At 43.4% G+C, this 27,218-nt stretch overlaps 1 protein-coding gene across 6 annotated transcripts in view; it reads right to left on the minus strand.

The window, feature by feature from the left end:
• The window catches only part of LOC135324455 (dnaJ homolog subfamily A member 1-like), a 34,383-nt gene extending 11,527 nt beyond the window's left edge, over nt 1-22,856 (minus strand). Inside the window, exons 1-13 of one of the 6 annotated variants that reach the window (XM_064500880.1) lie at nt 22,752-22,856; nt 22,413-22,554; nt 21,793-21,970; nt 20,429-20,533; nt 20,091-20,318; nt 18,509-18,623; nt 14,014-14,129; nt 13,335-13,435; nt 12,414-12,606; nt 11,330-11,361; nt 11,092-11,203; nt 9,104-9,138; nt 354-511 (exon numbers count right to left, since the gene is read on the minus strand). In XM_064500880.1, the coding sequence (XP_064356950.1) occupies nt 11,333-11,361; nt 12,414-12,606; nt 13,335-13,435; nt 14,014-14,129; nt 18,509-18,623; nt 20,091-20,318; nt 20,429-20,533; nt 21,793-21,970; nt 22,413-22,544 (1,197 nt within the window). In that variant the 5' untranslated portion in view covers nt 22,545-22,554; nt 22,752-22,856 and the 3' untranslated portion in view covers nt 354-511; nt 9,104-9,138; nt 11,092-11,203; nt 11,330-11,332. Of the gene's footprint in view, nt 1-353; nt 512-8,800; nt 8,930-9,103; nt 9,139-9,390; nt 10,126-11,091; nt 11,204-11,329; nt 11,362-11,830; nt 12,607-13,334; nt 13,436-14,013; nt 14,130-18,508; nt 18,624-20,090; nt 20,319-20,428; nt 20,534-21,792; nt 21,971-22,412; nt 22,555-22,664 lie in introns of those variants that run through there. The other 5 variants (XM_064500876.1, XM_064500878.1, XM_064500877.1 and 2 more) reach the window with 5 other exon arrangements.
• Nucleotides 22,857-27,218: the final 4,362 nt, after the last annotated feature.

Genomic DNA, 27,218 nt, shown 5'->3' on the forward strand with positions numbered 1-27,218 from the left:
ATTCTGTGATTCTGTCCATGAGATTCTGACATACAAACTTCTGTCATCGAAAGATAAGCATTACTTTATGACCAGCTGTTCTCAAAGAGGATATACTTCAAAAGAACCTGCCCTCTTTCCTCACCCCCTCTTAAAAACAATCATGTAACAACATCATCATCCAGCCTTCCAAACACAAGGACATTATAAAAAAGAGAGAGGAAAACCATGCGAGTTTCCTGGAAGCACCTAAGCCAACATATTTACTGTTCCTATATAGCAATCGAACTTTTCTATAGTGTTGTTCAACAGTGTATAAAAAACCTAACAGGTCAGGGAGTGGGTAGACACAGAATATAATTGGATTTACTTGCCTTCACTTTCAGGGCTTCTTAGGAGTTGAATTCTCACCATCATAACTGGGCTCTGCTTCAAGGTACATGTATCCTATTTAAGATATTCACTGCCACGTAGTTCATGACTGGCAAACAGTCTATGAGTCTCTAAGCTCCCAAGCAGTCCTAGGAAGGGCCTGTGGGAGGAGAGCTCCAATTCACATTCAACAAAAGCTATATTACCATGTTTCAGAATAGTGCATCACAGGTCCAAATACGTGGGAAGCATTGCTACAGTGCATAACATCTATATTTATAACACTGCCTCATAGCACTTATTAAATCTATACTACTCACAGAGTGGGTCCAAACACATAGAGACTGCAAAAATCTGAGTAATACAAGGACACTATTTGATCCTTCCTGTGAAATTGGGCAAGAGGAATTGTTAGGAGTTGCTGAATCCAGTAGCTGGATAGAGGTGAAGCTGCCACAGCTCCATGCCCCCAGATCCAACTGGTAGCGAGGCTGAGCATGATGTATTCTCAGTAGGCACGCAAACAAGCACACATATACAATACACATACATATGGATGGCCACACAGATCAACACAGAGAACACAGCACCCACACAAACACAGACAGCACCAATGGCCTCATCCTGGTCCCCTCTCCGGCTGATCACGATGAAGTTAGTGGGAAATATATACATATATGCAATATGGCACTTGGGCCTACAAGCCCCCACAGCCTGCAGCCCCACTCCAGTTGCTGGTACAGACCCCCTTGCACACACAAACACATGCACAGACACACACACTATGGATTCCACCAGTAACTGGCCTTAGACGCTCAGTTTACCCAGTAGCTGGCCCTTGGATCCTCTTCATCTCCATTTGCCTCATGCGCAGAGGCACACACACATACAAACGGGTCTCTCCATCGACTCCCAGACCCCACGGTCCCTCCAGTAGTCAACTTGCAGACCCTCTGACCTCTCCAGTGTCCATCCCAGACTTATGGCCACTTAGATACCTGGCTCCCAAGCCACTTATCCTACTTGCTGGCTACTCTGGCTTGTTACTTGCTAGCAATCGCACACTAACCGACTCGCTCCAGTTGCTGGCACCCCAGACACACAGGCTCCTGTGACCCATGGTCCGACTCCAGTGGCTGGCACTTAGCCCTCCATACACGCACGCACACACAGAATAGAGAGCCCCTCACCCAGGAAAATAGTTAGAAATGGAGTCTAATGAGATGACAGGCCAGACAGCACCGATCAGGCGCGGGGCATGGCCAGGCAAGCATACTGGCCAGCAGCCTCTTCACACGTGACTGGCCCTTTTTAATCCCTTTTCCCCTCTCTTTCCCTAGTTTGTTCCTCCCCAAACCACCTTGATCCCTCCCTTTCCCTGCCTTTGGTTCCTCCCCTAAGCATCCCATGATAAGTCTTGCGCAATCCCCAAATGCACTTCCCTGCATCCCATGATGTGTCCCATACCCCTAGGCAGTAACCTCCCCTCAGCCTGTGAGGTGACCCAGAGAGCCTCTCCCCTTGACTCATGGGGTGGGTTTCACCCTGGCCCATGGGGCTGATGGCTCCCCTGGGACAGCCCTGGGAGGGCCCGGCCAGGGTGTCCCTTTCTCTGACTGGGTTATTGGGGGCCCCCCACCTGCCATGGTGCCTCTGCGCTCCTTTGTGTTTATGTAGATGAGCCTTTTCTCACGTAACCTAACAAACAGGAATATTTTTGAGGACACAGTTCCCAGAGGAAATTGCCCAAACTCTCTGACAACTGATTAAAAAGAAACATTTTGCAAAGGAGGCCTGAGGAAAAAAAACGGTGGCTTTATAATAGGAAACTGAGCAGTAACACTAGCTGTCACAGTGAAACACAGAGTAAAAGATTTATAAGGTGGAGGAAACAATACTGTAGTCTCTCCCTAGTAGGATCACAAGGAAACATTCTCAGAAAATGTCAGGGCTGTACTTCTGATTGCATTCTTTCCAGCAGCATTCAATTGTTAAATAAGTCCTTATAATAGGACTTCTTCCAATATGTAAATACTCTGGAGGTTTTCCCAAAATCATCGCCTAATCACAGCCAGGTCCAATGTTTTATCTACATTACAATCTCAAATAAAGTGAATAGGTATAACCATGCCAATGTCAACCCCCACATCTGTAGCACAGATGACCCTTATGGCTTGTCTACACATGAAAATTAGGTTAAATCATGCCACATACTAAACCTGAAGCATAATCAATCAAGTAAATGTTCCTGTAGAGAACCCTTGAGACTCAAGGTAGTTGGACAAAGATTCAGTGCTAAAAGACCAAAGTTCAGGAGCTGTGAGGATCCAGCATCATTTCCTGTTATTTGAAGTGATCAGGATGCTACTTGATATGCAGCTGTCAGGATCCTGCCTTGTGTGACAGTGCATCATTGGAAAGTGTTTGTCCTCGGTGAACTGCTCCTTGTTTGACCACTCACAAAGGAGACCAGGAGAGGAAGCACTCGAACCTTTTCCAGGACGCAGAATACCTGGCTCCAGGTATTATACCCAGTCTAGAAGCAGCTCCCACCTATGCTACTAGTTACAGTCAACTTGGATGAGTCTCCAAATGGTTAATGTTAAAAGGATGTTATGAGAGATGTCAAATTCAGTGGACTCGGGGGCCCAGGGATTCCTCTTTCCTGGGAGGAAAAAAAAAAACCCAGGAGGTCCCTCCATCTCAGTCTGATGGATATGGCTGCTGCTGTTCTGGCTTGAAGGTCAGACCAGAAGTGAGGCTGAGCATGTATACCAGAGAGGCACTTGCACATATGCACACACAGAGGACACTAAGACAGCCACCCACACGAACTACCACAGACAGAGCACTGCCTTTACCAGCACCCACATAAATATCAACAACACTCACATAAACACAAGTACAGATAGCCCAGTCCTGTTCCTCCTCTCCAGCTGATCAGAATTGAAGTTCACTAATGAAAACACTGCTCCTTCACTCTCTAGATTCACAAGCACACCCACATTCATGGATCCCTCAAATATCAGCACAAGCTCTAAGTCCATCTAATATCCATGCACGAACCCTGGGCTCCTTATGCAGTATGCAGGTCTCCTCCTACTCACCAGCTAGTCCAGCTTGATGTTCACTAGCGAAACAGATGCATGCACTCATGCACTTGTCTCACAAGCAACCTCACATTCACAGAGCCCTCTAATATTAGCACGGGCTCTAAGTCCATCTATGCCTAGATCCTGGGCCCCTTACCCGGTCACTGGCTCAGACCTTGAGTCCCTTCTGATATCCCATAAGTTTCGCACAGTCCCATAAGCCCCCTCAAATATCCCATAATACTCATGAAAATCTCGTTTCCCCCTTCTTGGCAGTTACAAAGTTCAGGTTGACTCTCTTCAAAGCTATACCTGAGTAGTTCCATTAATAGCCCATCAATCAGTGACTGAAGAGTTCTGATCTTCGGTATTGTCTTCATTATCGCATACTTGTTAATGTTTGTGTGTATTTTTCATTTATCACTTTCCACAGCTGTGGTTGGAGGTTCTTCAGAGATCTCCTGGCATTGCCTCCAGAGAAATAAACTCAACTGTTATCAAAGCGTGCAGCAGTGTTTCTGGCTTGGTTTTTGACTTAGGGGAGGAAAGAGGAACAGTGTGCTCCAGGCTCAGGAAGTGGCTTGAGTTCTGGTTTGGGTTTCAGTTATGGGCCATAGTGACCAGTTGTGCAAGGACATGTGAAAGGCAGGGATCAGAGAGAGGAAACATGAGCTTTGTGATGACCTGGGCCTGCCAGAACAGGCACAGCCAGTGCTGAGGCCTGGTGTCCTGGCCTAACCTATCCCTGACTCAAGGGAGTGAGGAAGAGGGTTTTGTCTGCAGTGGAGCCAGGTGGGTCTTGCCCTCTGCACAGGGTACATGCCACTGGGAAGCTGCTCTCAGGCCCTTCAAGGACTTCCCTTTGCTCCCAGAACCCAAGCTTGCATCACCTTCCTGACACCACCCCACAGATGCTGAGACATGCCCACTGAGCCCCAGCAAGCAAGAGCACCCCAGTCCCACTTCAGTGTCAGGGAGCTCCAATTCCTGCCCATCAGTGCAGGAGACAGACAGGGGCTGCATGAACAACACAGCTCCCCACCCCCAGCAGAGGGCCCACATAACAGCCTGAGCATGGGACATGCATGTACACTCATCTCTACCACATGATGCAGGCTGTGACACCACCTCCTCCTCAACTGCAATCCAGCAGGAATGGAGTGGTGTGGGTTGGAAGTAGTTGTTTTGGTATTGGGTTCATTGGAAGTGTGTGGAGGGGTGTCCCAAGAAGTCAATAGAAATCAAGTCACAGAATCATTGAGATTGGAAGGGACCTCTGGAGGTCTCTAGTCCACCCCCCCCCCCCCAAAGCAGGGTCAACTAGAGCAGGTTGCCAAGGACCATGTTCAGTTGGGTTTTGAGTATCTCCAAGGATGGAGACTCCACAATCTCTCTGGGCAACCTGTTCCAATGTTTGACCACCCTCACAGTGAAAAAGTTTTTTCTCACAGTGAGTCCTTGGAGTGAGTGGTGGGAGGGTTGGTGTTGATGCTGAGGTGACTGGGGAGGCCATGCAGATTGGTGGGGTTGACTTGGGGCGGGGAGGGGGAAGCTGTCATCAAGGCCAAGGCAGTGGGATGCAGGGGGCTGTGTGAATGGCACCATGACCACAGACTGTTCCCCTATAACATATTCCATCTGAAGGAGAACACCATGTCCCTCAACATTGTGGACAGTATTGAGAGCTTTGTAGCTGACATCAGCATTGGCACTAGGATACAGTACTGCAGGCCACGCAGTCCCTCAAGTTGCCCAACAAGACCCTCATCCATCTCTGTGAGCAGGTGAGCCAGTGTTGTGGGTCAGCAGGCTGTGCAGGGCCTGTCCAGGTCTGGGTGGAAGCACTGCCTGGCACTTCCCAGTCCCCTGTGCTGACATGGACACATCCATCCCTCATTTCAGGTTATGCTGGAGTTGATCAAGCTCCAGGAGCTGTATGCTGCTAGGTCCCTCCTGAGACAGACCAACCCAATGATTATGTTAAAGTAGATTCACCAAGTGGTACATCTACCTTGAAAACCTCCTGGCCAGAGCATACTTTGATCCTGTGAGGTATGTTTTGCTCCTGCTGGAAACTGCAGTACTGTCTCATATGACTCCTACCATTGGCCCAGGTCACTAAACGCCCACAGCATCTTCTTTTCCTTGTTCTTGTCATAAGATACCCAGTGCCCGGGGATTCACTTGTGTTCAGGATTGGTTTAGTCTAGGGTGGCTCTGCAGTTTGATAGTGAAAGATGTGGAGGAAGAAAAGTTCCCCATGCAGTTGAGCAAGCATATTAAAGTAGAATTCTATTTGCTTTCTAAATGTAGCACTTCTGCTTGCTCCTTCCAATCTTGGTGTCTTATGCTGGGAGTTAAATTCCTGTATTAAAAAAAAACTTGTAAATTCCTCTCTCTTTATCTTTGTAAATAATTTTTCTTTTTTCTCTTTTTTTTCTCCATGCTTGATCTGATCAAGAGATTTTTCCTGAAAGTCTGAAATAAGTTCTTTGAAGAGACTTGGGAGCTTACGGTGTTCATGAATATTTCTTTGACATCACAATTCAGAATCACTCAGTTTTCAAAAGTGATTGCTTAGAGCCTTTCTTTATTTGATAGCAGCATCTCCCCCAGGCACAAGGTCATAGGACATCAGCAGCCAGCTGGATTCTGTAGTTTTGGTCCCATTCTGGCAGGGCTGAGTGATCAGTATCAGTGATCTACTTCAGAGATAGTGCAGCGTTGATTGCCGAGTCACGCTGCGTAGTTCCTGTTACTCTGGTGAATGAGTCTTGTATCTCTGGCTGGGGGGGGGGGGGGGGGTCTGGATGTTCAAGCTGCTCCCACAAAGGACCCATCAAGATGAGTCAATGGGAGTGGCTCTCCAGATCACTCATTATGGGATGCAGGGAAAGAGCATTTTGGGATTGTACAAGACTTGTTATGAGATGTTTAGAAGAGAAACCAAAGGTGGGGAAAGGGCTATAATTGGTAATCACACCTATCATGCCCCAGCAATCGCACTGGCAGATGTGAAAAACCTGCCTAAAGAAAGTATTCAGTGGACGGTACCCAACTATAAGGTTGGGAGATACCTAAATAGCATCCTCCAAAACCAAGTTAAAATAGAGACGCAAACTGCAAAACTGGTAGGGGACCTAGATACCCACTGAGAGGTAGAGATCAAAGTGTTACATCAGCATAGGAATATACTTGAGAATGCTCACAGTGTAGCCACTGCAGCTGAAGCACATTAGTATATATTCTCCAGTTGGAGCCCAAATGCTAATGCCTTGTTCCATCCCCTCACTCACCCCATTGTCACATTGTTGAGAGCACTTATAATCTTAACCACCATTGTTATAGTCCTGCATGTACAGATCTGGAGGTTGTTGCAGAGGGTGTTATTTATGATGCAAGTAACCTCCCACTATGTATCATTAGATGAGTGAGCGTTATGGAGGTCTAGAGCAAGAGGTGGAATGTATCTTGGCCCATTGAGCTGACATCACTCGAGTTATTAGGCTGATGTCAGAGGCCCAGTTTGGCCTTTGGTATATTGCTGTGTAGTTGTTAGGGATGTAACTTTTGTTAGATAAAGCACAATTAGGCAGACGCTATGAAAAAAATCCATGCAATTGGTAGAAATAGCAGAACTAGACTTGCACAAGAATACTTTTGCCTGGTGACTCGCTACACCAATCAATGAGCAACAGCTCGGAGCAGTCCACCAACCAGCAAAGATCAAATGATCTGGAAGATGCTCTCCACCTCATACAACTCATCCACCTCAGCCCGAAGAGGGGCAGCACAACTCTACCTTCGGGGGCGCCTGACTACAGAGGACCTCCAGGGACGCCTGGGACCAAGCTCGCACAGCCAGAACCAATATGCTCTGCACCCTCCTAATCCTGACCTCTGACAACTGCCGCTCCTGTCAGCAAGGAAAGGGGAAGTAGAGATGACCACTTTTCTATAACTTTGTACTGTTCTATGCATTACTAATCACTCTTTTATAGATGCAATAAATATCCAAATTCCTTCACATGGATTCAATTATTGTGTTAACGCATGTGTTTAGTCTGTCCTGACCTAAACCATGACACTTCCCCAAAATGGAATTATTCCTCCTCCTCTTTCCCATCTCCCAGCACTTCCCTCCAAAAACCTGCCTCATCTGGCAGTGAGCTAAAATATGGCTTTTTATTTTATTTTTTCTTTCCTTTCAAGCAAAAAAAGAATTACCTGAGCCTTCCTCCCATTAGTGCTTAATGCATTTAGACCAGCTTAAAGACTGAAGAAGGACTCAAAGGATCAATATTTTAAAACATGCAAGAAGTCTATTTTACATAAGCCTAGGTTCTAGTAGTGCTCTGGTACTGCACATGCATTAGTACCTTGAATTTCAATTTATCCTCACCCTTCCTCTTCCCCAGAAGGGGCTGGCTTACAAATAATTCTTTAAAATTTGAGTATCAATCAGATGTCCTTTCATGTGTACCCAGAGATCTAGTTAAGGGTAGCATTGAGTGATACTTGGATCCCATGCCATGATAAAAGCAAGCTTTTAGGCTCTGGAGTTTGGTGAAGTAGGCATTGGTTCTGTTTAAGATCCTGGCTAATGCAGATTCTTGTGAACGTTCTCCAGTATCTTTTAAAATACAGCCACAGTTTCTTTGAGATACAGCTAAAGCTGAAGTTTTTGTCTGCTATGATTAGACAGACACATGCACATAGGTTTGAATTTGACACACTTTCCTGTCCTCATCTCCTGCAGAATGTTTTCCTGCCAGAGGAATCTTTTGAACAGGAATAGCTTCCCTAAGAGTTAAACAAATTAGCTCCAAATTAAATAACCTCATGTTTTTTCTCAGCTGGTGGGAACAGGTCTAAGGCAAGTACTAAACATCAGCCTGTGATCAACCTCTTTGAGCAGTGATCTCTGCAGTTATTTTCTTTGTGTTCATATGGTCTGAGGATATGCAGAAAGTTTTCAGCATAAATTCTCATGTAGAGTGTGTTGCTTGTTCATTACAACTGTACTGTTTAGTTTTGTGAGCTATGTTTTAATTCTTAGGGCATTTTTTACTTCATTAGACAAAGCAATAAATTTTTAGGTAGCAAAAAGTCATTATTTTCCTACCTAGAAATACTTTGGGGTGTCAAAAACATCCAACAACAACACACCAGCTCCATTGCTGATCTGTGCTCATGATACAGGGGAGGATCTTGGCAAAATATTTTCAGTGCTATGTAATTTATGCAAATCACTTGTGCTTCAGATTACACGGATGTGCTAGTCCTTAATGTAAATCAGCTCTTACATTACTTTTTAAAAGAAAATTAGTTGTAGTAAATAGAACTACCTATGAAGGTTTTATATACATATATATATATATATATATACACACACACACACACGCACATTTTCTAGCTGTAAAACTTTGGAGAAAAGATCTGGCATGTCTTACCTTTTTTATCTAGGATTTTCGGAGCCTTTATTGCTTTAAGTATTCAGGATGTAGAAATGGGAAAAAGTACTATCATTTACCAAAGTACAGGAAAAAGCTTTATCTTCTTAGCTACAGTTAAGTTGTAAAATTGCTGGCACTCAACACAATTACAATACTATTTTAGATTTTTTTTTTTTTTTTTTTTAATCTAGGAAAAGGCTTTACCTCTGGGGAGTCTTCCCATTACCATGCAGTTTTACCTGTAAGAAAAGGTTAAAGAAAGCTCAATTTAGTGCTTTAATTAACATTTAAAAAGCATTGTTCACTGCTGACCATATGATTTACCTTATTCTTGAATTGGCTCTATTGAAAATAGCTAGCTTTGTCACATCTACAGGCATAGGAAGTGTTGTGCATGAGGAGTACTTGTAGTGCCGTACCCGGGATTCTTTCGGATGTTCACTAACTTAAGGGGAACCGTAAAAGAGCAAGGACTCCAGGTACAGCACGGCTGTCTGTTATAAGTATTTATTGCTCACTCCTACATTGCAATCTTTCAGCCTAATTCACTATAGCCAAGAATCAAAATATAATTCTACACGCGCTTCGGGTTCGCAACCAATTTGCTGTCTTACAAATGCTGATCCCTCAATGTCCCATCAGTCACAGAAGAATCATGGCGCGGGCATCCCCTTCTCACCAGGTGGAGGTCCTGAGATCAGGTAGTCATCTGGAGCAGGGTCCACACTGTATAGGGCACTAATCTTTTATAGTTCCCCCCATTGTTCCTCCCCGAAAGTAGCGGCTTAAACCAATCACAAGCCGAATTGTCTTTTTATCCAATCAGGTTTCATTGTTCCCTACAACTCCCTTGTTTTACTACTTATCACTAATTTTCCCAACGTTCTACCAGAGGGGAGAGTTTCTGCAGTGCCATCTCATTTCTTATTGCCACATTCCCACACAGCTCTGCAGTGTGGTGCCTCAGGCTGCAGACACCCCAGGTGCTGCCGACTGATGGGACATACCAGCACATCCTGCTGGCATCAGGGCTGCGCTATCCGTGAGGCCCACTCTTGCCTGCTGGACTGTGACAGTATTAGTAAATGAAAGTCTTGTGGGTCAGTTCCAGCATTACATAGTGATTTAATCCTACTTCTGTAGTAGGAATTAATGAATTTCAGCCTGGCTTCTGTGTCAACAGCTTATCTGCACATGCAGGATGTATGTATAAGAGCTACAGCCCCCTGCAGGAAAAAAACAAAAAAACAAAAAACCAAAAACCCTCAGGTTTCTGTACAGTTGTGCAAACATGAACTTAACTAGCTTTTTATGTTCCTAGGGAAATACCCCTGCCTACACATAGTACATACGTGCCACCTATCATTATCAGGTACAGTCCTGCTCTGACACCATAACCAGCTTACCACCTGCAAAGGTGGGGGGAAGAGGGCAAGCCATCAGCCAATTTCTCTGAATCTTATTAGGAACCAAGAGATGACTTGCACAGAAATCTGAGTAATTGCTTACAGAAAGACTCTTTTACAAACAGCTTCTAAAGCAGCTTAAGTCCTGATGAGGTCAGAAAGAAAAGCCTTATTGAAGTTCAGGGATGTCATGAGACAGAAAGAAGTAGAAATATGTCACTAGCCTCTTGCGATTGGTAACAATAGCATCCCAGCAGTAACAGGTTCCTAGTGATTCCACTTCCATTGCAAGTAAAGATGTGGTGACATGCACAGATGTCACAGTTAGTGGCCTGTCTGCACCACCATGGTGCTGTTTTCAGGAGGTCAGGTGGCTGATCACCAGGTTGCTGTCACTTAATTATGAGCAGATCACAGACCAGACATTAAAGGAGCTTTTGGAGGCCTAGGACAAAAGGTGATGTTCTTAAAGGTGGCTCTCATACTCTGCTGCAGGCCAGTGTCTCATTAATTTCTCAGTATCAGAACTGGCTGAAGTCCTTAGGCTTCTAGTGAAACAGTTCATAGCCTTCCCCCTCCTAACTTACTGAGAGTAGAGGATGTAGATGTTTCTGCAGCAGCAGCTGTTGCAGGTAGACAGATCAAGTGGCCTAAGCATCCCCTGTAGGCTACAAGGCTCTTGGTGTGCCCAGGCAGCCTAGGGGTTTGATGCTTTTTCCAAACTGCAAGTAGCAAAAGTTATCACTGTTGATGCAGGTCATTATGGCAATAGGATCAACACCTTACCTCCTTGGCCAAGTACAGTGACCCTGCGTGGCCCAGCAGGCAGCCCACCTCCTGAAGTAGTCCTTTGTGATGGTGTCTCAGGTGCCCTGTGGTAGGTACCAGCCACCATGGTCTTGGAAAGGGTGGCAAGAGCAGAATCATCTATTACATGGATGCAGCTACAGGTGAGGGGAATGGGTGTGACACACCCATCAGGGATTCTCAAGAGAGGAGGATGGGGCAGGGGGGGAAAACTCACCCATTATAACAGGAAAGTCTTCTTGGCATGGCCTATAAAATAGCGTATTTGTACTAGGATTAGCAGTCTAGAAGTGATTTTTTTTAAAACCAAAAACTCATCTAAGAAAAGCAGCACTGAAAAGTTTTATAGTTATATTGAAAGTGTTTCATCTACAAGAATTAGAACACTTACACAGAACTAACTTAAATAACTCCCTGCTTCTCTCCTCTACAGGCTCACCTATTCCTATGACCACATCTGCTACTGCTTTGCTTAACACATCACTATAGATTACATGATTTCAATAATGAAGGTGGAAGACAAGCTTCACATGCCAGTAGGCTGACACAGATTCCATTTTTTAGTCATGAACAACCTACGTTGGCTAAACACAGCATAGCATGTAACAGTAGCTAAATAGCAGCTGGTTAGAAACCAAACAAAACTTCACAACTAGCTCGCTATGTCAGGACCAAAGCTGGCAGACCAAGAAACTATTAGACCTTAAATAACTTGAGCTGGTGAATCACACAAGTTTAATGGACATGTAAAACAATTAACCAAATTTGTGTCAGGTTCACATATTACACAGTTACATTATGGAGCAAGTTCTGTTTGACAAACAGCAGTGCAAGTCCAAAAAAAAAAAAAAAACAGGTTATTCCAGTTAATACAAAACTTAAGTATATATTAACATGAATTAGAAATACTTGTGTATACTTCAGTAAACAGGGCATAAGCTCTAGAGCATCAAGAACCCTACAGAACTAAGCCCAGGCACTTGCACACAGATACAAGAATTACAAATTTAGACAAGCAGTCTGGGATAGCTTTCTTGACCAACAGGCAGGGTTTGTTATCAACTTGATCTGCACTTGCATCCTAGAGCTTTATACAACTTGCAAAGTTAGTTTTCAGATTAACATTTTAATTTCTCTATGCTTTTAGGAAGAACTATGGCTGAATGTAACAGCAATAAAAAACAGTATCAGGAAGTGAGGGTGAACCACTTGTATGCATCAGTAGGCAAGTGAAGGACTACAAAACTGCATCACAATGGTTATTCACTAGCCCTTTTAAGAAGTCTGACATTGAACACCACCTCTAGGCTGATGCTCATCATCTTCATAGGCTTCTCTATTATAGCAATGTCTTCTTTCTTGAGTTGGATCAAAGTCCACTAAATCCACTTGTTCCATTTCCTCAGTTTCTTCTACTTCTTGCCTTGCAGGTAGCAGTTTTTCCAGCAAGGACAACTTATCTGAGGAGAGGAAGCCACTCCCTGGGAAGTTCACCTGAAATCAAGAGCTGCAGTTACTGAAGTTGGCTCAAACTAGCCTATCTCACTCACTACAGGTCAATTATCTGCCAGCATCAGCTTTATCATTACAGAAGACTTGAAAACCCACTGCTAAAGAAATAGTTAAGTCACTTGCTAGTCTTTCACATCTGCCTAAAGTGCATTTCTACTAGATTTGGCAACTTCATTGTCTTGGCTAGTTCAGTGTTTGTTCTGCCCCAGGCTGCCATTTAGAAAGGTCTAAAAAAGAAATCCCCAACTAAAGCCAGAGTAGGGGGACACACCAATTAGAGACTAGTCTGATTCTCTCCTAACACTACAAAAGAGCTGCTGTTGCCACCAGTACTAATGAAATTCTCTCCAGTGATTAAAATCAGTGGTTCTTAACTGATCCCCTTGCTCTAACACAAGGTCAGTTATATTTTGGTCCTTTCTAAGACATGTTGGAGGCAAAAAACGTCAAACATAGAAAAAAAAAATCACAAGATATCCAAACAAGTTCTTTCAGTATTTAGTGTATTTTCAGTACAGAGCTGTTAGGAAGTATCCACTTCTTTCTAATCTATAACCTTGTGCATCACGTTAAGTTTTATGACCACATTGCAAGAAACACACTAAACAAGACACTTGATAATCAGTGTCTCTTCTTACTTGAGTTAATACTTAAGGTTGAAGTTCCAGATGTTCAGTGCTGAGCTCTACCATGCAAGTAAATCCACTTACCTTGAACTCTATGATCAGACATCCTTTTTCATATGGTCTACGGTATATTGGCATGCCTTCATTCATCACACATTTAATATCCCCATGTTTGACAGTATGGCCTTAAATAAATAAATAAATAATAATAATAAAAAGCAAGAAATTCAGGCAGGCACAACAAGCAATTTTAGTTTCAACTCCTTTCAGTGTGTGTTTGTACAGCCTTCTAAGTTGTGTTTCAGCAACTATACTGATATCAAGTAGTCTAATAGGGACCTGCTGCCTGATGGCTTTTGCGTAGGAGAACAGGTAGACACTTATGTTATATTCTGCCATTTTGTTATGCTTCTCAAAGGGAGCATACTTATGAACATCAAGTGCTCTATCAGTTCCAAGCCTGAAAACTTGGTCTTCAGGAACCTCAAGTATCCTCAGGATATTAGTACATCCATGAAGTAAGGTTTGTTACTGTATCATGCAAAGAAACAGGTTGCTATTGCTGACCACTGACCAAAACCTTTATTTGTTTAAAGCTCTGTGCTGTAAAGACTTGGGGTGGGGGCACAAAACTCGCAACCAGCACATCTCTTACGAAATATTTTAAGGTCAATTCTTTCTGCTACCCTATACTAATTGCTTGCTTTTCAGCTTGCATTTGCTGAATTCACTGATATTTAGCAGGAAGCAAACCAACACTTACCAGGATGAGAAGTAATAATTATAGTTCTATTATCCAGTGTTGTGATAGGTTTTTGAAAGCCACACAGTGCTTCAACCAGCTGTATATCCATGCACATAACAAGGTCTTCACCTCGTCTAAAGGTAGAACAAAAAAAAAGCAACAATAGGCATGGTCATTTTACCCCCCCCCCATACTAACTCAGCTATTAAATTTAGCATTACGATTCCAGCCCCAGGATGGGGCAGGGAAGGGTTTCATTTCACTACTCCCTCCCCCTTTCCGGAAAGGGTTTGTCTCAGCTTCCAAACCTCTGCCACTGGGACAATTAATCCCTTCTTTAATATAGTCCAACTTGGACAAAACTTGCACAATACTGTTGTAAAGGTACACAACCCACTGAGGAAGTTAAAGGTAAATATGGTAGGATAGCACTGCATGTTAGCACATTCATGTAAAGAAACAAGAAGCAGCAACACTTTTACAATCAGTTTGTTTCTTTTCTTCTACAAATTTTTGGCTTTGATACGTACTGGACGACACTATGACTTTGTACCCTCTTCTTCCTTCTACTTAATTACATCTTTAGGGGAGACCACATGACTGTCCCAGAATACACTCAGCCTCTAGCCCTTAACTGCACCTGCAGCTTAGAAAGTCCTTGTGGTATCCTTGATTTTTTGTTTTTTCCTCTCCCCTCTCCTCTCCTCCCTTTCATGAAATTCATTAAGGGCTATCAACCATCAACAGCATCTTATGCCAAAGAATTCCACGTCACCATACAAAGCAACACTTCTGGTTCTGAACCTCCCTCTTGTTGGTAACAGTAACTACAGCATCTCAAGTGATACTGAGAGACAGCCAATAGTTGCTCCTACTCACATTCCCCCTCTTCCTTCCTTCCTCCTTTTCTACATGGAAGAATCTACTTTAATCATTCTCCACATAGAAGCCATTCTATCTTTTCTTCATTACCTTTCTCTAAGATTCTCCAGTTCTACTGTATCTTTGCAATGGAAAGCCAGCATTACACACAGTGTTTCAGATACAGGCACACCATGAGTTTATATATAGACAGCAATTGTTTTTATTTTCTATTTCTTTTCTTCTAGGAATTCCTAAAATTTTACTTGCTTCTCAGCATTGAGATGATCTATTCATAGATCTGTTACAGACAATATTTTGGTACTGCTGAGATCCCACCATTGTCTAAGTATTTAAGTTTATGCACTTCATTTTACATTTAATACTGAACTTAATTTATCATTTTTGTTGCACTTTATCATGTAATCATTCTGCAACTCTACAGGGTAGTGAAGATGGGGGTTGATTAAGGTTCTGTATCATCAGCAAACCACCACCTCACAGGTGTAAGATGAAGTTAAAGGTCCCCAGTGCAGCTCCTTTTGGGACTCAGTTGGGGGATCCCATCACATTTCTATATCAGAGGGAATTATATTCTTACCTGGTTTCCTACTTTTTAGCCAGTCATTTATCCACATAATATTCCCTTACACTCCACAGCAGTTCAGTATATTCAAAAAACCTTTTGCTGAAGAACTTCATTGAATGCCATTTTAGCAATTCAATGGAACTATCTCCTGGATCTCCCTAGTCTGCAGTAAACACCACTAAAAGCATGAAAGCATGAACATTTCTGCTTAAAGAAATCTTAGTTTGCAACCCTTGAGCCAAAGAGCTAATTTTCTACTATTATTCTGAATACCATGAAGGTTACTGTAGATAAAGTAGATACAGTAAGTTTTAATGAGTTGGAAAACAAACCACAAAGCTCAAAACTAAACTTTTATTTCAAGACAAGTCAGAAACAACTCAGTTGACTTCACTAATCAGTTTAAAAACATAGCAATTTTAACACGGAGAAGGAGACAGCCTGAATTTTCTTCAAGGGGTGCTTAAGAACACTCAAGCCTATGTTGTAAGCAAGGGGGCCTTTTAAACCCAGCTGGATAAGTTATCACAGAATAGGTGAGGTTGGAAGGGACCTCTAGAGGTCTCTAGTCCAACCCCCCTGCTCAAAGCAGGGTCATCTAGGTCCAGTCGGGTTTTACATATCTCCAAGGATGGAGACTCCATAACCTCTCTGGGCAACCCACTCCAGTGTCTGACCACCCTCACAGTTTAAAAAAAAAATTTCTTCTGTTCAAGTGGAATTTCTTGTATTTCAATTTGTGCCTATTGCCTGCCTCTCTCTGTCTCTCACAGAGAGAGAGACACACACACACGCGCGCGCATCTCAGAGGCTTTGCAATGCTTTTAGTAAAGATAGCTGAAGTATTCCCATCTGGACTACAGTAAACAAGGATATGGAGCAAGAAGTTAGTTAACCAGTTGACCTTGAAGGCTGGAGTCCAACTGGAGATTTGCCAATACAAAATTCAAGGTCTTAAGCCTTAAAATATGCAAACAAGCTTAACTGAACATGATTAAGTGCAAGGGTAGCAATGAAATTGCTAGAAGTCAACTGTCTCAGCCACAAAAATTATTCCCAGCAGAAATAGGAAAGTATCTGTGACACTGAACAAGATGATAGCAAAATTCCAGATCTCATACAATTCTATTCAGCTAATGAGAACTTAAGTAAAACTCCCTCTTCAACACTAGAAGAGCTTGATTTGCAAAATGGAAGGAATGCAATTACTTATAGATACGGTAGGATAAATATTAAGGAAGACAGTTGTACACATTTAAGAGCAACATTGATGCAGACAGGCAGGTACAAGTTAGCTGCAAGAAGTTAAGCATGATGTTTAGCTTGAAAGTATTTAGAGATCAACATCCTCAAAGAACCTTCTGAATGGAATCATAAGAACAAAAGAAGACTTGGATTTATGAACAATGTCAAGCCAGAGGCTTGAAACTGTCATAAGGTAGTAACTGGAACAGCTACTACCAGCTAATATATTTGGTAACAACCAGCTGGGTTTTAAGACAGGACTGAAAGAAGTCTGTCAGGGAATCGTCTCTCTCCTGTGCCTCAGCTGTCTCCTTCATAATCTCCTACACTCCCACTGAAGATCTGGTAGTAAGGAAGTTTAAACAGGTGAAGGCAACTCTGGGTCATTGTGAAAATAGCTTCTAGATGAAACCAAGATGTATCCAGTTAAGTCAGAACTTAAAGAAATTACATTAAGTCAGCACAAGTGGTGCCTGCATGTGCTGGGATGTTCAGGAGTTTAGTTTGAGGGCAACTCAAACCTGTTAGAAAGACTTGGCTCTCCCACCCACCCTACTTTAAAAGGTGTATGGAAAGAGACTTTCTTGGAAAGTTTTAGACTCTGAAGGGAGAGGAGGAACATTCTACCTACCCCAGAAATAGTTTTGTGGGGTTATGCTGAGGTCATGCTATTGATATCAAAGAATGTCTAAGGACACTGAAGCTGAAGCCAGTGCAGAGGAATGGACATCAATACTCCAGTACGGTCAGGACTTCAAGTCCTGGGTAACATAGCAAATGCATGTGCCAGACAGACCCTTTGACACAACTGATTCAGCACCTGCTTTCACTGGAAGCTGGGTGAGAAAGTTACTCATCACTAGCCTGTCAAAATCGATCCTCCCTGTTAAGAGACTAATGCCTTCCCAAATCCATTGTTCCCCTCATGAATGCTCTGACCAGGAGTTAGTTGCACTCAGTACCTACTGCTCATCTCCTAGAGCTAGCCAGAGTGCTGCTTTTACCAGAAAATAAGCTACTACATGACAGACTCATTCTACAAAGTGACTTGAAATAATAGGCTTTTAACACAAAGCAGCATTGTTAGGCAATATGAGGTACTTTACTAACACAGTAAACACTACCCAGTTCGGTTTCACTTCCACAATCAGTCCTCTCCATTCCTCACCTCATGTTGCCTAATGCATTCAGGCAAGGAAACCACAAAGGAGGCAGATCACCTTGATATTATGCATATAGGATGCACCCTTCCGACCATAAGGCTGTCATAAACAGGATCACTGAGAAAAAGCACAAGTACTGAAGTTTGGCTTCAAGGCAGAAGAAACTACATAACAAGCAGTTGCCTGTGCTAGAAGATCCAAGTTTGATATTGGAAGACTGTCGTAGAAGGAGGAAAGAACAAGAAATTAGCAAGGCACCAACTGCTACAGATATTCGTAGCTATTAAGAAACAATTATGTTCCAACATTGGAAGTCCTTAGAATTCAAGTTTCTGAATTCCCAATATCCATAACTCCCTTTGGTTCATCTTCTTTCCCCTCCCACCCCCAGAGAGCTCAGAGTAAACACACACACTCTCCAAACAACCCAAAACCTAACCACATAACCACAGAACTTGTACTTTCAGAGCACCAATTGCTTTGACTAGTTGTACCAGTACTTCTATAAATATGTCAATATCTGACTGCCCAAACCAACTCACAAGTGCACTCTAGCCATACCAATATTTCTAGTTACTAAAAAAGCCAGTGGTAACAGGGGAAGTTTGGGGGTAAGCATCTCAGAAGTATACATGAAGGACTCGTGGACTTTTACCTTGTAAATGTAGGGTGGTCTTTTTGATCCAAGACAATAATTATGTCCCCTGGTTCTAGTCCTGGCTCTTGGTCACCTTCACCATGGAATGTTATTTTCTGACCATCCTTCATTCCTATTGCAAAGACCACATATTTCAGCCTTTTTTTTTTTAATATAAAGTGTAACAATGTGAAATACTTCAATAGGCACTAGCTTGTACTAGGATACTACTGAACCTTGAGATTGCAACATTAGGACCTTTGCTTGAAGCATTACATATCTTACCAGCTCACGTTTCCAAAACAGGTTAGTACTGCCAACTTGAGCTATGTTTCATGATCATAAAACCCCATTCTAGTTGAAATTAGTCACCTGCTGAGATAAAAAAATCCTTGAGGGAAATATTATCAAGATGGCTTCCATCATATGCACAACCATTCTAGAAGGGGCATAGAAGCAATACTGCACACAAAGCTTGTTTTAAGAAACTGATAAGTCTCCTCTTAAGTCTGTGGCAGAACTAATTGTGAAACATGAACTCAATGCCTTCAGTTTATGAAGCGCTCTTCCTAGGAGTGCAATTGTCACTCAAGAAAATAACTCCACCTACAGGAGAGCCATTGCACTTAACTCTAGCTGCCTCACACTACCTGGTAGAAAACCAGGGTGACTGCAATCATCAAAATTTAGCTCTTCAATAACTTCCATGTTTAAACATATCAGTGATATATTCTTGCAAAGCTTCAAGTTTAGCGTTACTGTAATATTCCTCCTCTTAAAAGTGAGACATTACATAAAGCATGCTTAAGTATAGATGTAGAACAGTTACTGATTACTGTTAGGTATAAGTCTGTCGTGAGCCATATGCTTTTCAATGTGTTCCATCTTTCAAATCCAACTCCTCCAAAGACTACTCCCACCTACTTTTGAGAAACCTACTCTGAGGAAAAGCATTTGTTGCTGAATAACCTTCCATTCTCTTATCATTGTGAGGATTTATGTACCGAATTATATTTTGCCGGACATAAAGGACACAGACCAGAACATCTGCACTAAGCAACACCATCAGGGTGACATAGCAAAGTGAGTTCTGAGCATTATAGGCTTAGCACTGCCTTCACATCCTATTACTTTAGGAGACCTGGTCCCTCTTCACAGTGAAATGCAGTAGAAGCGAACAGATTCTGTAGGGTCTCCCAAAAAGCCGAGAGTAGTTAAACTTGTTTAATAAGCTAAGTGATGTATTTGCTTCTTAGCAGTCCAATTAGCTGGTCAGCATTTTGGCTTATGAATCTGCTCTTACGCAGATTAGTTCACTGCTTGCATCATTACCGGTTTTGGAATTAACACTTAGTAATGTGTATAGTAAGTGGGCACTAATACACAAGTAATCATCCTTGCTTAAAGGCAAGTCTACCTTTAAGGAGTAGGAACAGGCTATTGTACTGAATGCGTATCCAGCAGCGTTACTCATTGTAACAAGTGATCAACACCATGCATTTGCTGAAGCTTCCATTTTAGTGCTGCAAAAAACAAAGAACAAAAAAGCCCAATGACAATCTATTCAAATATAATACTTCAAGTTAGTAAGACCCCTTACCTTTGTCAATGTGAACTTCTAGGATCTTCTTCTCTCTAACAATTTTTCTGCCAGTGCAGCTCTTGCACCGGTCCTTGGGGCTGATACGCTCCCCATGCCCCTGACACTCCATACACACGGACTGGATCTGTTGCACCATTCCTGGACCAATCTGGTGAATTCTGATTTGCATGCCTGTGCCTCTGCAATTAGGACAGCATTCTACCGCACCCTTCTTACCACCACGACCTGATGACAGAGAAAGTATTAAACAATTATATTTCCAGAGGAAACTGGAAGGTCAAAATACATTTGGAGCTTCAGAAATAATTAATGTCTAGTTTTAGTGTTGAAGTTACCTTCACATTTGTCACAGATCACATTCTTTTGCAAAGCCAGTTTTCTTGTTGCACCATTATACATATCTTCTAAGCTTACTGACAACTGATGAACAACATTTTTGCCTGTTGGGGGGGGGGGGGAGGAAAGAGTACATTACTCAAATTTGATAGCTTGGACCCAAAATTTTAAGTTTCCCATGTCATCATGTTCAAATCACATTAGAATAAATCTTTAAAAGCTTTAACACTTCTTCCCATTTATCTACTGTTTACTGCTATCAATAGCCTTTTCCTATTTATTTAATTTTACAGTTGCATAACAATTCACATTGCTTTCTCAGTAACCTTTTTCAGAAGAAGCCAGAAGACTTCTCCATGAAAGTATAAGCAACAATGATAAGAACAAAATACATGGAAATTTAGGTTTAAGATTTTAACTTTGTCTAAAGTGAACAAATAGACAGGTATGCTCAGATAACTACAGGGGATTAGGAGGTGGTGTCTATAGCCAGTGAAATACTACCCCCCTCTCTCACTAGGAAATTTCCCCAAACAGTTGGGTAATTGGACTTTTACAAGCAGGAACTGTTTTTGCCAAGTAAAGTTCTAATCAAATCCATGGTAAGGCTAACAAGTTCTTGCTTATTGAAAGTGTCTTGCTACATGAAGTCATATGACATTTTGATACAAGACCTTCTTGACTTCCCTTTACCGCCACTGCATCTGAACTAAGAAATGATATAGTCAGCACTACTCTTAAACACAGTTTTTAAATTAATGTTGACATCTTTGCTAATACTATTTGTCTGAACTTCAATTTGGATTGGCATTTTACCTTTACTGGAGCTTTAGCCCAATTCTACTGGACAACACAGAAGAATAAGGAGATCTCATAGATCAAGACTGCTTTATTTTATTTATATGCTGTTACTTTTAACTAAGGTCTTTCAGCTAAAAGTCACTTAAAAATTCACATTTTGACAGTACACTTGTATTATACTTAGTTACCAAGTATCTTAAGATACATTACCATCCCATTCCTGTTCTATTTTATTGAAAGCTGGGCTTATCCTTAGATAAAGGCTTCCTAAATGCAGAGTCTGGCTAGGTATTAAATTAACATAAGACAGCTCACAGATGAAAACTACTAGTATATGAACTGAGTACCCTTTTCATTACACAGGCACCCCTTTCCCTGCTGATTTTATACTTTAAAGGCTAACAATGGTTTTATTTGGTTTCCAGAATACAACCATAAAATCATTTTAATAGCCTTGATACAGTCTTGCAGCCACAGTATTCACCCCAGGCACTTCAGTACTCTCTTGAGTATATTGGTTACACTATAAAGTCTAGGGCAGCATCAGAAATAGGCACATTACCTCGTCTCTCCCTCTGCATCCTCCCACCACCTCCAAAGAACATATCAAATATGTCCATGGGTGACCCAAAACTACTACTGGAGCCACCCTCTTTGATTGCCTGCTCGCCACCTTTATCATACAGGTCTCTCTTCTTCTGGTCAGACAGTATCTCGTAGGCTTGGGAGATCTGCTTGAACTATGAAAGATGCACATTAAGCCTCAGACCCCAAACCTTAGGCAGCAGCTCCCCTGGCAGCAACCCCCCCCCCCCCCCAACCTGACAACCCTCCCTCAAGTGCCTGCTCCCCAACCCCTCCCCATCAGGTCTAGCCATAGCTCCTCTCCCTATCAGGGGCTCTCATTCCTACCAGCCTCCCCCACAGGGTCTCTCAATGTACCACCAGACCCCTCTCCACTCCAACCAGGCCCCAGGCAAGAGAGCACTCCCCTCCCCACCAGTAGGGTCCCCCCAAACCAGAGCCCCCCCCCTCCAAGCAGCAACAATATCTGAAAAGGTCCCTTTCCCTAATCTCCCCATCCAAGCCCCTCACTCCAGTCAGCCCCCAGGCAGAACCCCCTGCAGGGATGCCCCCCCAACCCCTCAGCTTCAGTTCAGCTTCCGCTCTCCCGACACTAACCTTCTCGCCCTCATTGGGGTTCTTATCGGGGTGGTATTTCAGTGCCAGCCTACGGTACGCCTTCTTCAGCTCCTCAGCAGAGACATTAGGCTTCACCCCCAGCACATCATAGTACATAGTCTCCTTCACCATGGCAGCAAACCTATAAGAACACAAAGCTATTAACCCCAACACGCAGGCACACCAACCCCCTCACCCAAAGAATAGATCAGACTGCACTACACAAAATCTAAACCCTACAACTCTACTTACAACTGACGACCTTTCTGGAAAATTCCAAACTACTCTCCACATACGGGGAATTTTGAGCCGGCAAAAATCCAACCCCGGAAGCCTCACCCTCTTAGTTGTCCGGAGTGGGGGGAGGGAACCAAAGAGAGGAGACACAGTAACAGCCCGCGAGCCGGCCATATTACTACTACCTCACTAGACTACAGTTCCCGGCAAGCACTGTGGTCCAGCCAGAACTACAACTGCCAGAACACACCAGTCCTCAGACGTGTCTAGGATATTCGCGGACTATAGCTCCCAGCATGTACCGGGAGCAGCCTTGTCACAACGCCCACTTAGTCCACGTGTCAGTGACTCATTTCCAGTGTGTGGTAGTACTTAAGTTCTGATTCCGTCTAGTAATTGACCTTTTTTGCCGGTTTGCAGATTCAGCGAATGGATGCCAACATTGGGCTTTAAGGTAGTACTGTAAGTTAAATAAACCAGTTTTAGGTATAGTAGTGATGGGTATGAAAACCTTCCTCTTTAATGTTTTTCCACTTGTCATTCTGCAACTTAGCTATGTCACCAGCTTGTGCCTGTTTGGACAAAAGAGGAATTTTTTTTCTATCAGTCGATGATAGTATGACTGAAAACTCAGTTTGGTATTTGTGCAAGACTAGGCAGCTAGTAAACATATAGGCTATAAGAAAGATAGGAGTCACTCTTGTTATTCCCATTCATTTGAAAAAAATAATTCTTGTGTTAATGAAGGCTGGGAGAGAAGGAAGTTATATTAGCCTGTCTTAACTGTCCACACTGAAGGAAGTGCACAACCATAAGTGATCAGTATAGCTGGTGAAACAAGTTATACTTTCAAAATTCTTTCCATTCAAAAATTACTCCTGTTCTTCAGTTATCTCTGCCTTTCCAAAATGATCAAGGAAATATCTTAAAAAATGAAATAAAAAGCAGTCCTCTACAATTATAACTACAATACTCCAGCACTCAGACTGGAGGACCTCAAAACACAAAACTGGAGGCCTTTAAGTCTCATGTTTTCTTCACCCCCACCTCCCTCCCAACCATTCTACCTAGCAGGTGTTAAGGCTGCAGGCTGCTGATTAGGCCCTGGCCTGAGGTTTAGCTAACTGAACAGACCATGAGAAACTACTGGACGCGACATGAGGAATTGCTGGACGTGACAGATAACAGAGTGGGAAGCTGACAGAAGTTACAGACAACGCCGTGAGGGATGGCTGGATTTCACAGATGGTTAAGGGGGAGTGATGTGAGAGATGGCCCAGCTTCACAGCTAACAGACGGGGAGCGCTGGGGACCTTTGGGGGGGGGGGCAGAGTCTTGCAAGGCCAGCAGTGCCTAGGTAACCACACCTGTAATACCATGCAAGGCCGAGATGACCTAGGTAACAGTATCAGAAATGCCAACTTTGAGTGCGGATGTAGCAAAACTGGAACCAATGGGGAAAAGTAATTAGGGGCAGGTTGTTTATTTGGGAGAGGACAAGAGTGGAGAAAGGGAGGGATCCAGGTGGATGGGGGAAGAACAAGCATGGGAAAATGGAGAGGAGGGGGGATAAAAGGGGCTGGCTGCATGTTAGCAAGGGGCTGGTCAGTGCACTTGTCTGACTGAGTCCTGCATGTGATCACTGCTGTCTATCCTATCTTATTACTCTGTTCTTAGCTATCTTCTATGTGAGCATGCTCTCTATCCTGCGTGAGTGTGTGAGAGATGCTAGCAAACTTCAAGCTGGACTAGCCAGTGAGTAGGATAAGAGATCTGGGAGCCAGCTACTGGAGGGACCATAGGTCTGGGCCAGAGACCTGTGTGTATGTGAGAACCACTACCAAGCTTTGAATCTGATTAGCTGGTAAGTAAGAACAGGATCAGGCCATTTGTGGTGCCCATGTTTGTGGGAGTGCTGTTTGTGTGCATGTGGTGCCTGTAAGGCATTGTTCTCTGTCCATGTTACATCTGTTGTTGGTCATTGGTGTCTGTACTCTGTGTGTGTGTGAGTATATTGGGGAATGCCTTCTCAGCCTTGCTACTGGCCTGACCTGGGAACATGCAACTGCAGCAGCCTTGCTCTAGCAGACTGAGCTGGGAAGACCAGTTAACTGTGGGGGACCTCCCATGGGCTACTTTCCTGAGTGATTAGCTTCCTTGAAATAAATGTTGACACCATTTCAGTTCTGTCCTGAGCCATTGAAGACCAAGTGGCTGGGTAGCCACGGTACTTTGTATCACCAGCCCAGTGTAGCACGCACAACTGAGTCATGCCAAGCAGCAACCTGAGGGGGAAGCTCCCATGTGCTGTGTAGAGGCCTCTTTAACAGCCCTGACCCACCACTATTCAACAACAGCCTTCCAAGGTTAGGATGATTCCCTGAAACTGCAAGCACCTTTTGGCTTGCATCACAAGCCCCACCCTCAAGAGGGCATTAGGGCGCACTGCACTAAACTCCACTAAGTGCCAACACCCAGTTACATAGGGAAATACTCAGATCACTGCTCACACAAAACTCTGCCTTCCTGTCATAGGGGAGTCCCCAATGAGAGCTGATTGGTTGAGTTGGCTGAGGGGTGCTATTGGCTGTGAGTGGGAGTTTCTGTGCACTGGGTATGTGGTGTCAGCCTGGCTTTTGTGGTGGCTGTAGGCATGATCAACAACTCTCTTAGGAATGGTTCTGCCAAGATATGGGCTGTGAGGAGGCTCCACAGCTACCTGAGACAAAACATGTCTAAGGTGGGGGCTGAGGGGTTTCTCCTTCCCTGTGAAATGCATGCTCACTTTGGAGCTGCTAGCCTCCCCCCCCAATTATGGAGATAGCTTGCTGAGGGCACTACTCTGTCCTCTGGGGGCAGAGTCCCCCTGAAAGCTGGCAAGGGGCTGGGGCAAGGGAGGCTGGCTTATCCCTGCTCAGTCTCTGGGAGTTCAATTAGTTTGTGAAGCTGTAGCCCTCTTGGGGCCATAAAAATGCCTTGCCCCAGTATAATCACTATCTAAATATGGGTTTTTTTTCCCCTGGGGGAGTTTCCTAAACTGGCTGCGCAAGTTTGAAGTTGCACTTCAGCTTGCTATAAAAAACTGTTTCCTTTCATGTAGCAGCATCAAAAACACTGGCAAGATCCATTGTTCCCTCAACCATCTGCTCAGGTTTTCTTGTTCCTGTCTTGGCTGTTCTTGCCACTGGTATAATTGTTCCTGTGTTCCTGGTTTAATACTTGGAAGAGTATGACAGCAGGCATAAGAATGTGCTCCAAAGTTAGGCACTTAATAATTGGAGGAAGGGGAAATGGCCAAACAAGTAAACAGACCTGAAGATGCAGGTTGATAGGAGCTTATTCTGATCTAACTGCAGGGCATGTGTTTCCACTTGTCTCCCTGTGCTGATGCTGTTGGTTATGGACCTGTGTGCTGAGCTGATCTAACTGGAAACTAATTGCAGGGGGTTAGTTTTCAGCTGGATAAGCTCATCACAGGGTCAGAGCATAACATTCCTTCCTGAGCTCCCTTTTTGTCTGTTACACGCTTTCTGAGAGATCAGACATTAATAGACTAGATTAGAACAGAATAATTGATAACGCTTTTTCACAATTGCCTTGATTCTAGTCCCACTAGTTGTATATACATGCACAGTAGTATATATATATATATATATATAAATGATATAACAGCATCAACTAGTCTTACTGTTGGGAGAGTTAGTCTTATGATTTGTGTGCTGCTAAAATTTTAATCCTCTTTCTTGTAGAACAGGACTGCTTGGGTGTGTATGCAAACATATGAAAAGAATTAGCAAAGGTGAAAAAGACATCTTCTGCTTCTCACCAGCAGATATGCTGCTAAGAGGTCATAGACACAGCATGCCGTTTCAGAACCTGACAGATTTTTATTGTTGTTGACTGGCCTCCCTATTCTCCACTTGTTTTGCTGCTGTTTCTCTTGACCAGTTGTATCAAACTTTTCTTGCAGGAGGCAAAGCAAAACAAAGGACAGCAAGGGAAGGTGAGCATGATAGAGTAATCTTCCACTGTCCTTTGAGTGAATGGGCTTATGAACTAGCCCACTGCATAGGCATGAACTGCAAGCACACAAACTTGAATATTTTCCTGTTTTTGTGATGCTCATAGAAGTCTATAGGGCTGTGCATGCTATTTGTAGGATCTTTTGGGGCTTGTGCCTCGCTCCAGGAGTTTTCAGAGAACAAGCCATAGCTGAGTGTGTTCTTCTGTGCTCTCTGTTATGCATAAGGCAGATTCTTGTTTCAGTGGTCACAAAGCCTGAGTGTGGCCTGACGGAAGCAGGCTTTTCCAGACCTCACCAGTAACTGAATGCAGTCTGGAAGGTGGTTTGTTTTCTACAGAGTCCACATACACCTGTAGCAATGGTTTACTCATTCCCTGCTATGTGAGACCAGAAAGCATTTTCCTTGCAGCATTCAGAGGGTGTGTGCTAGCATCTCTCCACACCTGCCTGGTGCATGGCATAGAAGAGGGAATGTGTGCAGGACCAGTTTAATTCCCCGCCTTGAGTTGGAATGTTCTGCCGCTTGATATTTCTTCCTGTGTAGT

This window comes from Dromaius novaehollandiae, chromosome W, assembly GCF_036370855.1.
Source record: "Dromaius novaehollandiae isolate bDroNov1 chromosome W, bDroNov1.hap1, whole genome shotgun sequence".
NCBI lineage: Eukaryota > Metazoa > Chordata > Aves > Casuariiformes > Dromaiidae > Dromaius > Dromaius novaehollandiae.